At 39.1% G+C, this 22,676-nt stretch overlaps 1 protein-coding gene across 3 annotated transcripts in view; it reads left to right on the top strand.

Annotated features, from left to right (window-relative positions):
* Positions 1-22,676, top strand: part of RALYL (RALY RNA binding protein like) — a 686,254-nt gene that overhangs the window by 645,223 nt on the left and 18,355 nt on the right. For 2 of the 3 annotated variants that reach the window (XM_014795852.2, XM_087420386.1), the window contains exon 8: positions 3,339-3,511. The exons of the other annotated variant lie outside the window; for it this stretch is intronic. In XM_014795852.2, the coding sequence (XP_014651338.2) occupies positions 3,339-3,511 (173 nt within the window). The remainder of the gene's footprint in view (positions 1-3,338; positions 3,512-22,676) is intronic. 3 annotated transcript variants of the gene reach the window in all.

Genomic DNA, 22,676 nt, shown 5'->3' with positions numbered 1-22,676 from the left:
ATGTTATAACAAAAGAATAAACACAGTGACCTAAAATTGAGAAAGTTTGGCTTTAGGAAAAGTTGTAAGATTTGGAACATTTTTCACTGTATAGAATAATAATTGTCAAGTCCCCAAACTGCATTCCTGTCTCTTTCTTGAAATACCCACACCAGGTCCTGCGAGCCAGGGCATTTGAACAAGCAACATGATGACTTAGGGTAGCTAGAAGTCAGGGCATCATGTGGTGAGTACAAAAACCACTCTGAGGAGAAAGCAAAGAGTTAAAACCAGAATACCAAATCCACTGTGTGGTCCAAAGGGTCATCGATAGTAGAGGCAGGAGGGTGGAGCATAAGGTGTGATTAATATCAGAGGATTGAAACTTTTCAGTGCTCAAACTTGTCTGCCCATCACAGCTTTTTCTCAGTGGGTGCCGGTCATAGATGTGTAGGTCGGTCAGCCTAGGTTAAAAGTCTAGAATTGTAGAGGGCAGTGATATATGGAAGGAAGATGAGATGAATAAAACCTAGCAATTTTTTGTTTGTTTGTTTTGGGGTTTTTCGTTTGGTTGGCTTTTTTTATTGAAATATATTTGGCATATAACATTGTGTACAATTAAGGCATACAACATGTTAATTTGATACATTATACAGTGTAAGACGATTGCCACTGTGGCATTAGTCAGCACTTCTATCACATTACTTAATTATCTTTTCTTAGTGGTTGGAATAATTACGTTCTAGGCTCTTGGCTAGTTTGATGACTATAATACAATATTATTGTCTGTATTCACTAGACGGTGCATTAGATCTCTAGGTCTTATTTACTGCTCATTGCAAGTTTGCACTCCTTAAAAAGCATCTATCTGGTCCACCCCCCCAAACCCTGGTAACCACCATTTCACTCTGTTTTTATAAGTTTGGCTTTTTTAGATTCCACCTATAAGTGATATCGTACAGCACTGTCTTTCTCTGTCTGACTTACCTCACTTAGCATAATGTACTCTGGATCAATAACAGTTAGCTTCACGGTATTTTTGATTTGTATCTCTTGCCTAATTTGCCTTCCTTTTAGTCCACGTAGTTGGATCGTTGTCTCTAGATTAAACCTTTTTTTTTTTCTTTAACATGCTATTTCCCTCCTTAATATGGATGATAATTTTCTAAATTTACAAAAAAAGTCTTGTCTAAGTTTCACAATAATCACTTTATAGTCTTCATAGGACTTTCTATGCTAAAAGTTGTGTAGAAGTCAGATAAAGTGAGAGAATTTATGCTACTTTACTTGCTCCCCTCGTACACTTGTGTCTGCAGATGAAGATAAAAAGCATAACTTTAAAAGCAGAGTTTACGTCTTCACTACATTGATTATATTGTTATATGGAGAAAACTGAAGCTAACAAGTTGATAGAAAAACATCAAGGAGTATATAGTCTGTGTCTATATATGTGAACTACATGTGAAGAAAAAGAGCCTAGGTTTCATCATTTTAAGATGCCTGTAGTAATATTTTTAGCCTTGGTTGGATCTACCAGCTCTTCTCCTCTGAAACAGAGCCTCAGCCCCACAAGATTTTCCACTGTTATTCCCTTATCTTACCAGGCCTCTTGTTTCTGTCGTTGTTACGTTGACATATTCACAATAAGGAGCATACTGTCTCTTCTTTGTATTAAGAATATACATATATGTAGTCCTTCAGAGTTTGCAAAACATTTCCCAAATATAAGCTCTGTTAATCCTCACAGCAAACCCCAGAGGTAGGTATTATTATGAAAGCTTTTATATGGATGAGGAGAGATTGACTTAATATATTTAAAGGACCAAGTAGACAAAATTTAGATTCAACCCCAGTGCGTGTAATTCCACCAGTAAGTAACTAAGCTAGAACTAGAATCCTGTCCTCTGACAGAGGGCCAGGGTACAGCCCTGTCTCATTTTCAATACATAAACTTTATTATTTGGAGAATTAAAATGTAATTATAATTATACTTATAATTATATAAGTGACTATTATTACAATTTTAAACAGTTTAAAGGAGAGGATATCTGCTTATTTATACATCATTTTTATCAGTTTATTGATTTACATATTAGTTATGTTTGAAAAGATTTGTACTGAGTCAAAATGTATATATCAACGCTTATTTTCCTTTTAACACACTTTATGAAAAAGACTAGGAATGAGTACCCCCAAATTTTTCGGCTCTATAAACTATCTTTATTGCCATAAAATATAAATAAATAAGCTCGAAATGTAGCATCTTTTAAAACTCAAATCAAATAATGGGATGATAATCTGATAAAACAGCAAATGATCAAAATGAGTGAAAACCACCCAGCTTTTGAGATAATCAAGTAAACATTGGGATAAGTTAAAGAAGGAGGTATGTAAGATGACTCGTTTATTCAGTACCCAATGCTTCTTGATATTTTCGCAGGAGATGAAAACCAGCCACTAGGGGAAATAATTAATTATGTTGTCAGCATAATTCCCATTTGGGTGAATTTCTGTAAATGCACAGACCCTGGTAATCACAGGGAATTCTACTGATGTAGAATGTAGCTGCATTTGTTGAGCACTTGTTATTTGCAAATCACTATACTAAACACTTTGGTTTACTGCTCCACACCCTGAAAGGTAAGAGGTGGTTACCCCAGTTGTGTGGATGAGAACACCGAGGCACAAGGAGAGTTAATCATTTCGGCTCTGCACAGCGTCACAAAGCTAGTAAATGATGAAGCTCGCCATTGAACCCAGGCTACCCAACACCAGAATTTTATCCTTAACTGTTGCAGTTAACCATATCTGCCAACAGAATTTTGACTCCAAAATTTCAAAGGATTGTTCATGTAGACAGGTTGTCCTTAAGGCATTGTATCCACTCTTCTACTTTTTTCTCAGTGAGTTTTTGTCTTTTTCACTTAGGTTTGAACTTGTCAATGAGCTTCCTTCATCCTCTTTCCTTGAGTGAACAAGTTCTGTATTTTATCTGATTTTTGCCCTTTGTTTTTGCTGTATTTTCTCCTCAGAGAGAACATCCTGACTAGAAATGATGATATATAGTCAGAAAGATCAGTATATTTGTGTAGATCTTTCTTTATATACTAGTACCATTTGGATTCCCTAATTTTTGCTAATTCCATTAAGAAATAAATATGCTTGCATGTAAATGCACATAGATATATGTACATAATTTACTGACTGAATAAATTTGACTGAAACATAATATTACCTTATCTTTCCCACACCCTTAATAGTACATAGAGTTTACTCTTTCATAGACTGTTTTTTCATGGTTTATCCAAATGGCTCATGAGCAACCCAAGGTAGTAGTCATTTGCTTTTTCCCCCCCCAGAAGCTCAGAAGAAGCAATTGGAAGAGAGTATAGAGCTGATCCAAGATGAATGTGTGTCAGAGAATGCAGATCACTCTACAGAGGAGCCTGCTGAAGGAGGGCCAGATGCGGATGGAGAAGAGATGACTGATGGGATAGAGGAGGACTTCGATGAAGATGGGGGTCATGAGCTGGTAGGAACTAAACATTTGGTGTCCACACCCTTTGGTAACAGCACCAGCATGTTAGCGTCTCATTCATCCTAAAACAAAGATGAACTATTTGGAGCTTATTTGTTTCTTTTACGTCTATATTAAGGCAACATCAGTGCAGTGCTTTGCACACGATAAGTGCTCGATACATTTTTGCTAACTCAAAACATGAGGTAGTAAATGAGTAGACAGCAGAAATATTATATATGAGGTTAGTTATATTTAAAGTTCCAAATGAAAGGTTCTCTTTCCCAAATGCTCCACCATGAAAGGAATCTTGCTTTTGTGCAATTACACGTGAATTGTTTGTGGATATAATATCCTGGTAACAAATGACCGTTTACTGGAAAACACATGGCTCCCCCTCTTATTTCATAATGTCACTCACTGCTAGTAATTATCTATACTAGTTGTATGGCCAACAGTCCTTTCTACAGTCTGCTCACTAGGATGACCCTTTGAGGTATGGCCAGTTCACCATCTTCACTGCCTGTGCTGCTTGACAACCAGTTTTTATGAGTTAGGGATTTAGCCAGACTTCCTTCTTTACAGGTTTTATTTTCCCAATGTTGTAATCATTGTACTGCTCATTTCCATATGTCCTTTCTTTCATAACCACACCAGGGACTTGGTAAATATATGCTGATGAGGATGCTATTTCTCATATTTTATCAACCATGAAATTAAATATACTGTCTTAAAAGGATTGACTAATAAAAATGATGAGAGGGCAAGTGCGTTTGTGTTTTGCCAACTCTCAAATATCTGTGGACTGATCACATTAAACTTGACTTATCCCAGGGAATATCAGATTCCAAATTGTTATAATACTTACCGTTACTTAAGTAATTTTCTCGTGGTGATAGTTGCTTTGGCATGGTAACCACCCTATCAGTAGTTTCAGTTATGGAACTCTCTGTTGATTTTTAACATTCCAACTCTGTTTAAATTGCATGGCACTTTCATTTAAACTTTTCAAATAGGAGCCTTTAACAACCACCCTTATTTCTACAAAAGTCTGCATCAGTTTGAAGGACTTAAATACCTGGTTTTAGAATTGTTTTGACTTTAGGAAACCTGAACAGGGCTAGAATGAAGGACTAATAAATTTCTCCATAGACGGGACTTTAATTCAACAACATAATTTCCTCAGCTCATTCTCATCAGACTTGTCACCATTCCATTGAGACAGCTCTTGTCGAGGTGTCTGGATGCCTCCACATTGCCATGTTCAATGGTTACCTCTCTGTTCTTATTTTAATTTACTTCTCAGCAGAATTTGGCTGAGAATTGGTTAGGGGAATTCTGAGAAATTCTCCTAACTTTCCATTTGCTTATTCTGAGTTTCCTGTGCTAAAACTTTCCCTCTATACTCCCAGTTTAAATATTGGAGTAGCCCAGGGCTTTGTCATAGGTCACCTTCTCTTTCTACACACTTCTCCAAGGTGACTTCATTAAATACCGAAGCTTTAAATATTATCTATAGGCCAAAGACTTCTGAATCTATATTTCTATTCCTGATCTCTTCCTGGAATTATAGACTCAAGTAGTCAGCTGCCTATCCTCATAGATTCCAATAAACAGCTGATACTTGACATGCCAGAAACATTCTTGATTTTTTTTCCAGCCATCTTATTCCTTCCCAGTCCTCCTCATTCTGATAAACAGCATCACCATCCACACAGTTGGGGAAACCAAAAAGGCTAGGATTATCTTTGATTCTCTCCAACCTTCCTCATTAATTCTAACTCCCAATCGTAGCCCAAAGCTAGTTACATCTCCACTACAGCTAAGCTTTCTTGCTTCAGCCCATGCAATCCATTCTCCACACAAAAAGCATATAAATTTGTATAAATTATACATCAGATAATACTACTCCCTTGCTTAAAACCCCACAGTGCTTTTTATCATAGTGAGAATCAAAATCCTCAAGTGTGAGAATGTAAGTTGTGATGAGGTTGGGTGGAGGATGCCAGTAGAGAGAACTTGGTGAAGAGAAAGGGAGAAAGTCCCCAATGCTGAAGGGAAAGGAATCTAGGGCACAGGCGTGTGGGCTGACCTCCGACAACGGGAGGGACACTCTTCCACTGCAGCTGACTGCAGTAAGGCTGAGGATTTGGTGGCAGGCCTTTGGGGGAGTTCAAGCGCAATCTATAAGTCAGGATAATAACCTCTGGGGAGTGAGCAAAGATGGACAGGACCACAGATTTGAGGAGAATGGAGAAGATTTCAAGAAGCTAGTATGGAAAACATAGAAGATCACTAATTTGGAAAACATATCAAGATTGACAGCGTCAATAGGTAATTGAGGTTAGAGACCAAGAATTAATAGAGTAATATTTTGCAAGCTTTGATGTGTATCAGAATTACCTGGAGAATTTGTTAAAGCAGATTGCTGTGTCCCATTCTGAGAGTTTCTGATTCAGTATGCTCAGTGGGAGCTAGGAATTTGCATTTCTGATAAGTTCCCAAATCCTGCTGCTGCTGCTGGTCTGGGGACTGCACTTTGAGAACCACTGATATGGAAGCGTCAGTCAGCCCAGCTGTGGGATTTTCACCATTGCTTTTATCAGCCCTGGTGGAAGCGTGGAGAAATCTAACAGGTCCAGAGTTGGACTTTTGTCAGAAAAGTGCAAAGAAAAACTATAAATAAAGGGAGTTGAGGAGAGTAGTGAAAAGAGTGGCTGACTAGATGGATGATGGAATTGAACTTGAGCAGGGAAGGAAGGGAACACAGGAGGGGGCTGAGAAGGGGAAAATGGAGACACAAAGGGAATAAAAGTCCCTATGCTGTTAAGGGCCAGAAGCAAGGAAATTAAATAAATAAGGAAAAATTGAGGATTGTACTTAGAGATTGAGATATTTCAGAGGTGTGACAGTTAGACGATGAGAAGATCCATGGGAGGGGGTGATGGAAGTGAGATCAGAGCAAAAGTCACTGCATATTGTAGAATTCAAGGAACTGAGATGCTCAAATGCAAGATGGGTCATCTAAATGAGCATGAAATCACTCCAAGTATCAGACAGGAAGGGAAAGAGTAAGTTACAAAAGTCAGCTGCCATGAAAGAGACAGCATAGCCAGTTTTAGTCCCAGGTCTGTCACTATCCAATCCAATCGAATCACCTTAAACAAATAAATTTTCCGAGTCTCAACTTTCTTATCTGCAAAATAGTAAGATTAGATCAGAAATTTCTAAAATCTATTCTGTTTGATATTCTCTCTAAGTGAATCTGTGTTCCAGGAACACCATGTCTGAAGGAGCAAGGGCTGATCATGAAGCCAAGGAATAAATCCAAACCGTGGTGTTTGTTTTACGTTCTAAACACACAGAAAGTGACTGATTAGAACTCTTGCTGCCTAGAGGTGCTCAGGTTTCTTCCCTCAACCCTTGCATTATAATTGGGGGCTCAGGGAGCTAAAGAATTAAATCCTATTTCTATCTCATTTTCTTTGTACAAATTGGAAAACAATGAATGAAGATGTTTAATACTCAGTCCTTGAAATCTAAATGGAGACTGCGGAGTCTGTCTTAGGGATTGGCCTAGAGAAAATTCTCCAGTCTGGTGTCCACTGTTTTCTCCTTTCCAGACCACATGAACCCAATCATCCTTGGTTCCCAAAAAGGAAAGTACGAGCATAAATCTTCTCTTTTTGTCATAATGAAGGGCATTAAAGATTACAGGTTCAGCAAGGATAGAATATAATTAGGTTTTTAGCACGTGCAGTAGGAGTCAGAAAAGGGAACTAGTATCCACATGCCCCGGCGGCTGCTCAAAGAAAATCTGGAATGCCATTCCAAAAGAATGGATGGGAAATAAGAATTAGATCTGAAGCAAGTGAGAACCAGCAAAAGGAGCTAGTGGGACAGCTGTAAGTGGTCGCACCCCTTGTGGAGCATGTGAGAAGCTAAAGGCGTGAGCACAGACTGTCTGTACATCGTCTAGTTCTAAATATCCAGTTAGTGAAATTGATTTTCATGAAGCAATTCATTCAACTAACGTTTGGCTGCCTATTATGTATGACAAGGTGCTACAAAAGAAAGCAAAGATAACGAAAACTATTGCTTTTATGTGGAATGCAATGTTTAAGTTAATGGTTCCTTTTCTCAAGTAGCTTAGTGTCTTATAGATAAGACTGATTCCTCATGTAAAGAATAACAGACTTGGACTTGATAATTTATAAGAAGGCAAACAAGGGTAAAAATCTATGATTCTATATTAATCTATGCCTATATATTTCATTAGTGCATAGAAATTAATATTTGAATTTATTTAGAATTGAACTCTGTATTGATGCACTATGCACACACTGTCAAACCACTGCCTTACTCCTGTTTGTAAATAAATCTATTAGCAAATATTTGTTGATTGACTACTAATGAATGGCACTGAGATTTTTGCTATGAGAATAAAGAAGGAAAATCATATTTCTTCACTCAAGAAGGCTATAAATTAACTGAGGATAAAGACTACAGACAAAAGATACAAAGCAGTATATTATGGTAAGAACCATATGAAAGACACAGTTTATAAGTGAGGAATCACACGTAGCTGAGATGGTCAACAAGGTCACTGGCAGAAGTGGGATTAGAACTTTGCCTCAGAGGATCCCAGATGAAAGGAACGGCATGTGCTAAAGATGAGGAAGGAAGATTCAAATCATCCTTCATTGTTCTCAGGTCATTTTATAGAAAATACACTAAGATCCAAAATACATTAGTTATTTCATATGATAGGCAGACAGGTAGGTAGGTGCGTGGGTGGATGAATGGATGGATGGATAGATAGAAGAGAGAGAAAAAAGAGACAGAGAGGGAGATTTTTTGATAAAACTACTAGAAACTTCACAAATAAGACATTTACCTTTCAAGCTCTTTTATTCTCATGTTTATATCCACCAAAATTGTAATGTAACATTAATCTATGTTAATGTATAAAATAACATAATCCAAAATAAAAGTAGTCTGTGCCATAATGGAAATAATTTAGAAAAGTAAGTGCTTAGCACCCTGCTAATTGAAAAGGACACATGAACTCTCGCAGGTGTATGACAGAAGATGAGTGGAAAAGGCCTCTGTTCATTCCAGGACATTACACGGCTGTCAGATATGTTATGGGGCCTTAGAGAGGCTATTCAGGGTTTTCAAAGCAGAGTTCTTGGTTAACTTACGTCCACATACCTAAGGTGCTTGCTGAAAATGCTCACATAGATTCTGATACAGAAGAGCCCAGGAATCTGTGCTTTTATCAGGCTGAAGTTTGAAACTACTGAGTTAAACCGTCAGTTCCCAAAGGAAACTAGAGACAAGCCAAACATATAAATGGATTAAGAATTTGAGCTCTTTTGAATTCTACTTGTAATTACGTTTGCTTTTGCTGACTGCATACAATCAAATCAGGCAAACCCAGTAAGAATCCACAGTAGAACTTCCTGGCTGGATTGTGGGGTACTTAGGCATGCAAGCTGAGTACTACGTGGTAATGCATCTTTCAGCATTTAACAAAACATTCAACTAAGCAGTGAGTCACCTGGGCTTACAAGCTATTGAATTTCTCTGCACATTTTGGAAGGCCTGGACCGCAAATACTCTCTGTAGATGAAGGGAGCTCAGAGCAAGTATTCTGATACACCATTGAAAGACTGGCATGCATAAAGAATTCTGATCAATATTCTTGATCTTTCTTTATGAACAAGACTGAAAAAGTCTCCTTTGTTTTGAAACTTTTTGTTTCTTTCTTAATGAAATCCTTCACCATGCTCTCCCTTGTCAACCATGCTTCTATCTCTTTTTGTTATCATCATTTGGACTGAATGCCAGCTAGAGGACAAACAAGAACTTGGGCGAAACGTTCCCGAAAGATGGTGCCGACGGAATTAGAGTTATAAATCATGAGGAAGCAAGAAAGGAGTTACTTAACCTGTTTGATTTCAGTGCAGCATTCAAAGACCTTGTCTTGAACTCTGTCAATCCATCATATGCTATCTCCCCTATCCTCCTGAGAACAGTTATTAAGGGCATAAAGAAAGCCTCCGTCCGTAATCTGGATGGAGTGAGAGCTAGGATGAATGGTCATGGTGCGTGTGTCCTGCAGGTGACCTGGCCTGGGTGACCGGCTGCTAAGGCACAAATGGCCAGGCCCATAAACAGCTAATTGGCCAGCTCTTCTCAACAGCAATGGAATGTGGCTCAGCATTTGATGTGAGGCAAAGGTTGTGACGACAGATGTCTCTGCTCTGCCTTCCACCCTGGATCCTTCCCTTCAGGAGCTCCGACCTCTCCGTAACAAGTGTTCTTCCTAGTGAATTTCAGACTTGCTCTTCTTGGCATCTCTCTTGATTCCAATCATTTTTATTTTCAAGAACTCTGCCTAGCCCATTAGAGTAAACATTTTTTTCTCAGGCGTTTTGATGGCTTAGTTGTTGTTAAAACTATGAACTCTGGGGGCTGGCTCGGTGGCGTAGTGGGCAAGTGCATGGGCTCTGCTTTGGTGGCCCTGGGTTCATGGGTTCGGGTCCCAGGCACAGACCTACACACTGCTCATCAAGCCATGCTGTGGTGGCGTCCCAGATACAAAGTAGAAGAAGATTGATGCAGATGTTAGCTCAGCGACAATCTTCCTCAAGCAAAAAGAGGAAGATTGGCAACAGATGTTAACTCAGGGTGAATCTTCCTCATACAAAAAAATAATAAATAAATAAATATAAAACACGACCTCTGTCTGCAGTCTGACAGAAGCCATTCATATCGCCATGACTTTCTGCAGGCTACTTACCTGTGTCATCACTGGCCTCAACTTTTTCGCCTGTAAAAAGGGATAGATAGTAATATATGCCTGACCAAGGATAGTTATGAGGAGTACAGGAGGTAACGTCTAACAAGCACATGCCTGGTGCAGAGCAGACACTCAGTTAAAAATTTGCTAAGTGTCTCTGGTTTTGTTGTAGGGCATTTGTATCTTTTTATGTATTTTCTGTTTACTGACCCTTTAACTTTATTCATTTAATTTTGTTAACCCTGGTGTTTCCATGCTTATCCAGGTATGGTATACATTAGGCCATAGTTATATTCATAGGAAAGGTCTACTAGCTTCATATGAACCCTTGCACAGCTGCAGGACCTTGGCGCCACCCCCAGTCTCTCCCAGTTGTTTCCAGAGCTCCCAGGAAGGGTCCCAGCCATGCTCAGGAGCAGGTCAGATGATGGTCCTGCTGCCCGGCCACCGCCTGCTCTCCCCTCAGGGGTGCAGCCTTGCCCCAGCCTTTGCTGCTGCCGCAGTGAGAGAACGTTCCTCTCTGCCAACAGGGCTGCATCTTCTGCTCCCAAAGATGCAACACCCACAAGATGCCTCCAGAGTAGGGTCTCTTCAGGTCTCAGGGTGAAGCCACACCAGGTTCCACACTGACACTGGGAGAATGATGCCCCATCCCCAGCTCCAAGTTGGAAGCTGTCACCCAGAGCCCAGAGTAACACAGCTTGAAGCCTAAACCCATAAAGTCCACCATCAAAACAAGCAGCCACTTGAACTGCTGCCTGAATATTTACACCACCTCCCTACCTCTGCCTTTGCTCCTCTGCACATTGTTCTCCAAACTGCAGCCAACTTGGTCCTCTTAAAACTCAAACCAGCCCATGTCACTGTGTTTCACACTCTCCAGTAGCTGCCCACCTCGCTCAGAGCAGAAACATGTGTCCTCACAGAGATCTCCACAGCCCCACAGGATCTGGCCCCGTTCCTCCTGTGATCTGGTTCCAGATTCTCTCCCACTGACCACACAGCAGCTACCCTGGCCTCCAGGCTCACACCTCTCTGCCCCCACCTCAGGGCCTTGCCATTTGCTGTACCCCAGAATGTGGAGAACGGGAAGGTGGAGTCCAGATCAGACAGGGCTCTGATGCCGCACTAAATGTTTGAAGTTTATGCCATAAATTTCATGTAGGTAAATTGGGACTTGCCTGTACATAAGAGAGAATTAAGATAAGATGCAATACAACCTAGTGGTCTGAGGCACGTGTTTCTGGAGAGAGATAGAAGTAGGGTTTTCAGATTTAGCAAATAAAAATCAAGGACACCCAATTAAATTTGAATTTCAGATAACCAATGAATAATTTTCTAATATAATCATGTCCCAAATATTACATTGGACATACTTGTAACAAAAAAATTATTTATCTAAAATTCAAATTCAACTGGGCTGCCTATATTTTATCTGGCAACCCCACATAGAGATGGGTTTGAATACAGGGCTTGAACAAATTATTTAACTTCTTTCACCTCTGTATTGTCATCTGTGAAACTGGAATACTAATACCCACTTCATAGGGCTCTTGTAAGAATTAAATGAGATAATTCGTGAACTACATTTAACAAAGTCTCTGGCCCAAGGTAAGCAGGTAGATTGCAGCTATTGTTATCATTATTGTGATTACCATTATCATCTCATTGTGCAGGTGAAACTTTCAGTAAAACATTACAACATTTCTGGCAACATAATCTTCACATGGAACTTTGAGTCTTTAAAGGCTCTAGAGATTTGAATTTGTTAAAAAGCACTTCTTATTTGATAAGAAAGCCTTCAGGAAACAAATGTAATATTCAGAGAAGAATCATAATTTGCTTTCATCCTGTTAAATTTTTCTTTGATTTTATACTTGCTGGCTTATTCAATTCAAAAGCATTCCTTTTCAAGTTCCCTTCTTATGAATTTTTTTAAGATAACACTAACTATAGCCTGTGATGATATATGGCTTTTATTTTAGTTTTTGCTATAGATTTGCTGCTGGCTCATATGATCTGGTTGCCAGTTTAATAACAGATGGTCAATTGTGGTTTTAAAGAATCCGAGCATGTGAGAAGTCTTAGATATCACATTTTTTTTAGTCATCCAGACACTCATTCATTAAAACAACAACCAAAACAAATTTTTAATAAAGTAGTGGAAACTCAGTGATGTGCCAGATAATGTTAGTTGCTAAAGATTCAAAGAACGAGGCATAGTGGTTTCTGGTGTGATAGAGCTTTCATTGGGCAGAAGAGGGGCATGCTGGAGCCAGAACAAATAAACAGATGTGAACAAAACAGTGTGACAGGTGCAATTATCCCATGAATCATGGCAGGAGAGTGGGAAAAGTGACATGACAGAGCAAGTGAATCTGAACAGGCTTCACAAAGGTTGTGACATTCGAGCTGGTTCTTAAAGAATGAAAAAGCATGTGCAAGGAAAACAAAGGTTTAGATAGCATTCCCAACAGAGAGAAGAGAATATACAAAGAAGAAAGACTTGAAAGAATTTGTCTGTTGAGAAGTTGGTTGGTTAGTTTGGCTAAAGCTATGGTTCTCAGAGGATGGTCCCAGGACCAGAACATCGTATGATGCGGAAACTTGTTAGAAATGCAAATTCTCAGAAAAGCAAATTCTCAGGCTCTAGCCCAGATTCACTGAATCAGAAACTCTGGGGGTTGATCCCAGACATCTATGTTTTAACAAGCCCTCCAGGTCTTTCTGATACCTACTGAAGTTTGAGAATCTCTGGCTGGGAGAACATAGAATCACCGAGGGTGCTTTTTTATAAATACCAATGACAGGGGCCTCAAGCCATAACAATTAAATCAGAGTCTTTGGGGGTGAGGCCTCAAGCAAGTGTCCAAAGATGTGTTAATATGTAGCCAGAGTTGAGAACTGTTGAGATAGAGCCCATGTACATGAAGAAGGAAGGGCAAATAGATACTTCATCAAAAAAGAAGTAAGCACAAGAAAACTCACTCAAAATCATTAGTCTTCAGGAAGATACAAATTAAAACTACAATAAGGCAATACTGCACATCCCCCAGAATGGCCAAAATTGACTGATATAATCAAATCTTGGCAAAGATGTGGAGTGCTGAAACTCTCAAACATGGTTGGTAGGTGGATACAAGGTTACAACCATTTAGAAATGTCTGGCAATTTCTTGTGAAACTGGACATAATGAACCAACGATTCAACCCTTAAGTATTCCAGAGAAATGAAAATATATGTCTACCATGTAGCTATGTAAGACGTTTATAGCTGCTTTATTCAGGTAGCCAAAAACTAGAACCAATCCATCAGTTGGAAAATGGATATACAGTGCGGTATCTTCATACAATGGATACTATTCAGAAATGAAAGGGAACAGACTACTGATAGACTCAACGACGTGGACAAATCTTAAAAACATCATGCTGAGTGAAAGAAGCCTTGTACAAAAGCATAGGATATTGTGTAATTGCATTTAAATAAACGGAGGTTGCCTGAAGGGTCATTGACTTTCCTGGAATGTCATTCTCTTCCTCATCCTGGTGAACATCCACTTTTATTTCAATTCTCAGCTCTAATGCCACACCCTCCAGAAACTTCCCTGATATTCCCAGTTAGAGTAAGGGCGTCCTTCACAACTCATACAAAACCCTCTTAGGACATTCAGTTCGTTGCTGCTACTACTTTTAAAAAATGTCTATTTCCCCAACTAGACTAAAAACCCCTTGCAGGCTGGGTGGTCTCTTGGTTTGGGATCCCTCATACTTTGCACCATATCTGGCATCTGATAGAACCTGTGGGGATGCAGGAGGTGGGAGATACAGGGATGCTGGATTACTTGACGGTCTTTGACTCGTTCTATCATGCCTCTGTGTACGAGCTGTCCCTTCTACCTTGAATACCCTTCCCTCCTCTTCATTTTGTCTGACTGATCAACATATCCCGTGTCTTCAAGACCATTGTCACACGTCGTGAATCCATCCCTGACCAAGGCCCCAGCCTCCCCTGGACACGTTTGGGTTTGCTTCTTTCTTTAGACCATGCTCTGTACATATCTTGTCATCCTTAACCTGCTGTATTATAATTAGTGATTTCCCTTGTTTCTGGCTCACTGATTTGTGAATTTCTCAGGGCTTATTTTATTTGGTATTCTTCCTTAGGGTGGTGCTTAGCACGTGCTAACTTTAATGAATATTTGTTAAAGAAAGAGAGGAAACTGTCCTCAGATTACCTCAAACTATGAGCCCCCTCATCATTTTTAAGCACATTTTATTGCCTATTGTAATCAGATTGTGTTCTAAATATTACTTTTGTATGTGTACCCTCTGTGATTTAGAGGATTATTATACAAAGCAGAGAAGGAAATAGTTTTCGTTATAACTTGTTCTCTAGGTCATTCAGGCAGCAACCTGCATTTTAAAGGCACTCAGGAGGAACAACAGAAGGAGGCTTAAAATCAACATGTCAAAGTCAACACTGCAGTATTGACTCTGTTGTGTTGGTTTTCAGTGGTTCTGAATTATTACCTCCCATGGGTGATAAAAATACAAATTTGAAGTAACCTGAATTTAGTTAGCAAAGCTAGAACACCGTGTTATAAAACAAACTGGAAAATAAGCCTCTCTCTCACTCCCAATCTGCAATTTTTAGGCCAAAAAGTACACGGAAAGCTGAAAGTCACAAGTTCGTAAGAAAATGAACTTCAGAGAATTCAGAACTAATGTATGCCGAGATAAGTACTATAGATGCTATGATTCCACCTGCAGCTGGGAGGGTCATGTGGTCGTTAGAAATGGGCTTTCGAGCTCAGGGTTTTTGAGATGTGAAAAGTACCATGGTGGACATGCAATTTCCAAATTGCCTCTAATGATATCAAAAGGCAGGATAATAAATCTAGAATATAAGTCCAAACAAAATAAAATATTTTCACCATCCCAGAGTTTCTATACAGAGAAAAAAAAGAGGAAGAAAATAGAGAGGTTCTGAAATCCTTTAAAAATGAGAGGTAGTTCAAAAATAAGCCTTAAATATACAAAAACAGGGGGAAAGAGCTACTTCTCTAGAAATGCTATAATGTGCTAGAGAAAAGGGGGCAATCTGAAGTATTAATGTTGTCAGATTTCAAAAGGCTGGTTATGAAAGTTGTTAGAGAAATAAAACAATCTTGTCACTAAAAAGGCCCTTCCTTACTAATATAGAATAGAAAATACATTTTTTTGAGTAAACATGCACAGATTTACATGCATGTAAGGTAGCACCAAAGTGACCACAATGTTAATGTCAAAAAAAAAAAAATTTCACTGGCTGGAGTTAAGCAAGTGAAGAAGACTTTATTCAAGACTATGGCAATAGGGGTCAAGACCATTGCAATGGAGGAGAAAGATTAAACTCAACTTCTTGAAACAAAAGACAGCAGAGTTTTTGAGCACTGGGGTGAGCTAGAAGACATTAGAGGGGAGGTTGGTCAAGGTGATTAGGCCATCTGTGTTTGCTAATTGTCACTTATCTCAGTTAGGATCCTACCCTCCCAAGGAGACAGGGATATAGGGGGCGCTAACTTGCTTGATTATTCCATTTCAAAGGGATGGCTTTCAGGTCCTTGAGAAAGAAATACTTAAGTTGTGAAATTGGCAAGAGGTTGGAATATTTACACCTCAAAGGGGCAGAGAAAGAATGTACAAATACAAGTTCTCTAAAACAATGCTCTAAGAAAGAGGAGGTCAAGGGCTTAGAGTCAGGAAGAAACCTGTCCAAGCTCTTTAGTCAAGCTGAGGAGAATGTTAAGGCCATCTTGGTCATTACGACAAAATCTCACATATTTCATACAGAAAAGCAGAGGAAGAATTATCTCCCCAAGAGACAAGAAGCTGAACCTCACAACAATCTCTTACACAGCTCCTAAGAGATCTCAGAGTTAATTCCAGAGCTATGCTTTTACGTACATCAAATTAAAAACAAATATGGACTTAGTAAGGAGATGCTTTATTTGAAAGGATTGTTACAAGGGAGGATGGGACTATTGCAATTGAGAGCCTTGACAGTAAGATCTGTAAGTATCTCACGAGTTAGGCTAATAGGGTTTTTCCCTTTATAGAGAGGAGTAAACAAGGCTAGAACCAACTCCATGTGGGGAAGTGGGGGGGAAAGGATGGCACACTGAATAGTAGATCAGGTAATGATCTACCCCGGGGCCAGCCTGTTTTCTAGGAGGGGACCTTCCAGAGAGGCTGTATACTGGCTCAGGCTGATGGTTGGGCCAAAGTTCAGAGTCCTGGAAGAAAGAAGCTTAACCAAAGTTTGGTTACTATGCATTTTATTCTCATTGATGAGCAGGGAAAAAACAGTTCAGCTAATATTTATGAGACCAGGAATGGGCATTTGGAGGGTCTGTGAGTCTAGCTGTGTCACAGGTAAACAAGCAGGCATGAGTGAGTCTTATCTAAATCTTATGGGGAAGGATGGGTCTTTGCAGTGAGCCATTTCCCACAATAAAAAGGGTGGAATGCTGGGGAGGGGGTGGGGAGGAGTTCTTAACCCTTACTGTTTTTCAGGATCACAGGGCTCTGGTAAAATTCAACACTATCACATGTCTAAAGGTTATTTGTCCACGATCTTAGATATATCTCTACACTGTAAACATTGGAGAACTGGACTACAGTCATGCACCACATAACGACGTTTCAGTCAACAACAAGGGACCACATATACAACGGTGGTCCCATAAGATTATAATGGAGCTGAAAAATTCCTATCACCTAGTGATGGTGTGGCCGTTGTAACATCATAGCTCGATGCATTTGTCACTTGTTTGTGGTGATGCTGGTGTAAACAAACCTACTGCATTGCCAGTCGTATAAAAGTATAGCACACACAATTACGTACAGTACATACTTGATAATGATAAATGACTACATTACTGGTTTGTGTATTTACTATACTACGCTTTTTTTCATTATTTTAGAGCATACTCTTTCTACTTATTAAATAAAATGTTTCCTGTAAAACAGTGTGCCGTGTTACGCCAACAGCAGCCTCATACATCTCATGTTTACCACGTCTCTTGACTGCATCATTTTCTCTTGTGCTTGATTTAATCTCATGTTGTTTTGTTCATCATGGCCCCTAAGCATACAAAATCCACTGTTAATGTTGCCAGTAAGAGGCCACATCAAGTGATTGACCTGGAAATTAAAAGTGATTAAGGACTACAAATGTGGAAAATGAGTGATAGTTATTGCTCGCCAGTCAGGCGTATCCCATCCACCATAGCCACAATCTTGAAAAACAAGAACAAAGCGATGGAAGCTGTTAAAAGATCTGCTCCACTGAAGGCAATGAGATATTAACAAAAATTTGAGGAGGGCCTATATCAGACATGCACAACTTCTAATGACCTGGATTAAAGACCAGACACAGAAGCATATCCCTCTCAGCATCATGACGATCATGGCCAAAGCAAAAAGTTTGTTGGCAATGTTGAAAGAAAAGGCTGGACCTGACTACGATGTTGAATTTGCTGCTAGCTCTGGATGGTTTAAACGATTCAAGAATTATTATTCATTACATAATGTGAAAATGAGTGGTGAGTACTAATGTGAAGGCAGCTGAAGAATTTTTGGAAACTCTAGATAAGCTGATTGTGGAGGAAAATTACTTGGAGAGCAAATATTCAATATGGATGAAACCTCCCTATTCTGAAAACGGATGCCTGAAAGGACTTTCATCCATAGGGAGGTCAAGTCAATGCCGGGTTGAAGGCTTTTAAGGACAGGATAACAGTCTCGCCTGGGGGCAATGTTGCAGGCTACAAATGGAAACCCTTTGTGATCTGGCACAGTGAGAACCCCGGGGCCTTCAAGCATATCAGTAAGCACACACTGCCAGTGTGCTACAGGAGCAGTAAGAAGTCATGGATGACCCAGCTCCTCTTCCAAGACACCCTCCTGAATTGCTCTGCCAGCAACCTGGAGAAGTACTGTTTGGAGAATAACATACCTTTCAAGATTTTGCTTGTTGTTGGTAGTGCTCCCAGACACCCTCCTTTTATTGGTGACCTTCATCCCAATATCAAAGTGGTGTTTCCTCCTTGCACCACCTCTTTGATCCAACCAATGGATCAAGGAGTTATAGCAGCTTTTAAGGCCTCCTACCTGAGGAAGACCATTGCTTAAGCTGTTGCTGCAACTGAGGAAGACACTAAGAAGACACTGATGCAATTCTGGAAGGATTACAACATCTACAGCTGCATCAAGAGTCTTGCTTGGGCTTGGGATGAGGTCATCAAGGAGTGTATACATGATATCTGGAAGAAGACACTCGAGAGGCCTGTCCGGGACTTCAAAGGATTTGCCAAGGATGAGGACATTGCAAAAGTCAACAAGGCTGTGGTTGAGATGGCAAACAACTTTAACCTGGATGTGGATGAGGATGACAGTGAGGAGCTCCTAGACATGGTTCCTGAGGAATTGACTAATGTGGAGTTGTTGGAAGTAGAACAGGAACACACAGCTGAAGAAGAGGCTGGAGAAAAGGAAACTGCAGAATAAAAAGAAAACCTCCAAGAAAATTCACAGAGAAGAGTTTAGCAGAAGCTTTTGCAGACCTCAAGAATCTCCTTAAACAGTTTGAAAACACGGACCCCAACACCGAAAGGTTTTCATTAACAGAGAGGAATGTTCCTGGTGCCTTATCTGCTTACAAGCAAATCTATGATGAAAAAAAGAAACAAACTAAGCAAACCACCATGGACATACTTCTGAAAAGGGTGACACCTCCTCAAGAAGAGCCTCAGGCAGGTCCTTCAGGAGGTATTCCGGAAGAAGGCATTGTTACCATGGGAGATGACAGCTCCATGTGTGTTATTGCCCTGAAGACCTTCCAGTGGGACCAGATGTGGAGGTGGAAGGCAGTGATATCGATGATCCCGACGCTGCGTAGGCCTAGGCTAATGTGTGTGTTTCTGTCTTAGATTTTAACAAAAGAGTTTACAAAGCAAAAAAAAAAAAAAAATTAAATAGAAAAAAGCTTATAGAATAAGGATATAAAGAAAGAAAATATTTTTGAACAGCTATACAATGTGCTTATGTTTTAAGCTAAGCGTTATTACAAAAAAGTCAAAAAGTTTAAAAAATTTTTAAAGTTTGTAAAGTAAAAAAGTTACAGTAAGCTAAGATTAATTTATTATTGAAGAAAGCAATTTTTTTTTCATTTAGCATAGCCTAAGTGTAGAGTGTTTGTGAAGTCTACCTAGTGTACACTAATGCCCTAGGCCTTCACGTTCACTCACTGACTCACCCAGAGCAACTTCCAGTCCTGCAGGCTCCATCCGTGGTAAGTGTCCTATACAGGTGTGCCATGTTTTATGTTTTATACTGTATTTTTACTGTAGCTTTTCTATGTTTAGATATGTTTAGATACACAAATACCATTGTGTTACAGTTGCCTACAGTATTCAATACAGTAACATGCTGTACAGGTTTGTAACCTAGGAACAATAGGCTATACCATATAGGTAGGCGTGCAGTAGGCTATACCATCTAGGTTTGTGTAAGTACACTCTAGGATGTTCACACAATGACAAAATCACCTAACGATGCATTGCTCAGAATGTATCCCCATTGTTAAGTGATGCAGGACTGTAATCCCTAATGGGATTTATCTCTATATCAAAGGTTGGAAGAAGGACCCAGATTCACTAGACCTCCAAAGAGACACTCTAAGAAAGGAGGCAAGGGATGATTGGCCTTTTTTGTCTTTTTGCCTTTTTTTAAATGGAGAAAAGCATTTTCATTTACTCTTACAAAGTACAGATATAAGTTTAGCAATTCAGTTCAAAGAAGGATTATTTAGGTTTTAGATTCAGATGGGCTATAGGGCCTTAGGCCAGTCCCTGACTCTGAGGCTCCCTCCCACATCTGTTAAAGAAAGTTTTGCAGGTTACTGGGAGGATTAAATAAGACCTTGTTTATAAAAATCTCTGCTGTAAGCATAGATGTGTGGCAAACTTAATCTCTTCCCTCAAGTAATAAAATTTAGTGAAAGTGCCAGTTGTAGAAAATTTTAATAACATTAAGGAAAAAATTTAAATGATTTTTTTACAATGTCCCTTATAACTTTTGTTGTGTTAAAATTCTGGCATCTTTTATTAGCAATCTTATGTCACATCAAGACACTCTTTTGAGATCATCTCTATTGAGCTGAGCTATAGGAGTTTGTAGGCTAACACAGAACCATCTGATATCTCTGAGAAAATTTACAGTGATTTCAAATTTGGAGAAAGTTATTTTCATTTCTATGGGGACACAAAGAAGAAATGAACTGGTCAACCAATGAAAGAGGGTACATAATTATCCTATTTAGGGAGGAGGATTTTTCTGTCATTTACTTAGCCATACCTAATCAGCCTTGACACATTCTAGGCTTTTGTGTTTTAGTCTTTGAATCTCACTCCCTCTCCATCCCCAACCCTCACCATTGGAACCTTGGTCTCCTCACATTGATCTGTACCCCAAAACTAGATCATTTATCGGTAGGGATTCCCACCCAAGTGATCTAACACCTGCACACACATATGAAGAGTTCTATGGAATAGAAGTGTCATATTCTGGCTGCCTAGGAGGTAACTCCCTTTGTTTCATTAAGGATGAGTAAGATGCTACATAGTGATATCAGCAACATAGGGTTCTTAAAATAGCCCACACATATGGTTTGCTCAGAATGCTTATTTTTGTTCCAGATGGACAAAACCCATCCCATAGTTCTGATGTTGTCTAGCCAAGCATCATTAAATCAATACCTCTTCTAAGATTCTGAGAGGCAAACCTTTTTCTTCGTGTAAATTATTACCAAATCCCAAAGGGCAAAAACTGTTGGAAAGAGGGTCCTAGTGACATTAAGAGTTTTATGCCACAGAAACAGCTTAGCCTAGATATGTGTTTTTCCATTCATGCCATTTTTATTCAGGCAGCCAGCAAATACTTATTAAATGATCATTATGCACAGACACCTTTCAAAGCACTAGTAAGAGGCAGTGAATAGGAAAGAAAAAGCCTCTTTTTGGGGTGGAGGGTGCTTCATTCTCAGATGGAAGCTTACAATCTAGTTAGAGACTTACATTCGAAAAAGTATTCTTCTATCTGAACATATTCCATAAAACTAACACAATGGCTAGAGTGTTCAAGTCATTGTCACTTGCTTGTTCATTGTTAGGCACACCTACTTTGAAGAAGTAACACCCCTTCAAATTGTTGCTTAAATTTGAACTTGCCAAATAAAACGTCTATTTGGAAATCACTGAAGAAAATAGAGGTGATAAATTTAAATAGAGGGCCTATTAAGAGTAGATAGTATAAGTAAATTTTGTTCACCACCACTAGTTGACCAATGCTTTCTAAATTTCTAGGTTTAAGGAAACTAGTATTAATACAATAAGTGATGTTTAAAAATGCTACCATTTGCACAATATTTTTAAGAAATAAAAGTAATTTGAGCAAATGATGTAAAGCATAAGAGAATCAACAGAAAGAATTTTACCTCTATAAGAAAATAATTCCAAAAGATGTGAACACGTGTACTTATGAGTATGCTTAGCAAAGCTTATTACATATTTTTGAAAATGTTTCCATTTTTCTGTCAGCCACTCATGAGAAAAAATAATTCACTGATTGCCTAGTGGGTGTAAATTTACTTCATTTGACTTTTAAAGGATCATTTTAACTAGAATTATCTCCAGTTTAGGGGGAAATGTAAAGACTCTGGAAATTGCATTGGTTAAAAGGGCATTTTATAAAATGGCACTGTAACCACGGAAATATCATTTGGAGTCGTAAAATTTTAACCACACTCTGTCTAGGTTCCCTTCCTGGTTTCTAATGCTGCCTTTGTGCACCCTGGCATTAGATGCACGTCCATGACACTCTGGTGCCCCTTCACTGTGGACTGTTTTCAAATGGACACGTGTGTGGGTGAAGACTACAGGCTGAAGCCCAGAGTTCCAGGTAGGGGGCTGTTACATTGGGTTAACTCGGTGAAAATGAGTGTCTTAAAGCCCTCCTACCTCTCTTTATATTCAAAGACTGCACATAGACATAATTCCCTTCATCCTTTTAAGTAATGAATTTTGGATCCCTGACATAATACTGATATATTCCTTGAATTTTCTGGCACTAACATTATATGAGTACTAAATTAAAAAAAAAATTATCATTTTATCCTTCCAGGTCTACAAGTTAGTAATACGTCCTATTTTCTATAATATTGCATCTATGAAAACACTGGAACCTTTTGTTATATGTTTTCTTTATTCTAAATCTGAAATATTAAGCACAAGTAATATTCTATATGGAAATATCAGAAGCTATTTCTTAGATA

This window comes from Ceratotherium simum, chromosome 31 (assembly GCF_057802395.1).
Source record: "Ceratotherium simum simum isolate JZ-2026a chromosome 31, ASM5780239v1, whole genome shotgun sequence".
NCBI classification, from domain to species: Eukaryota; Metazoa; Chordata; class Mammalia; order Perissodactyla; family Rhinocerotidae; genus Ceratotherium; species Ceratotherium simum.
The sequence above is the reverse complement of the archived record's forward strand: the minus strand, read 5'-3'. Positions and strand labels throughout refer to the sequence as shown.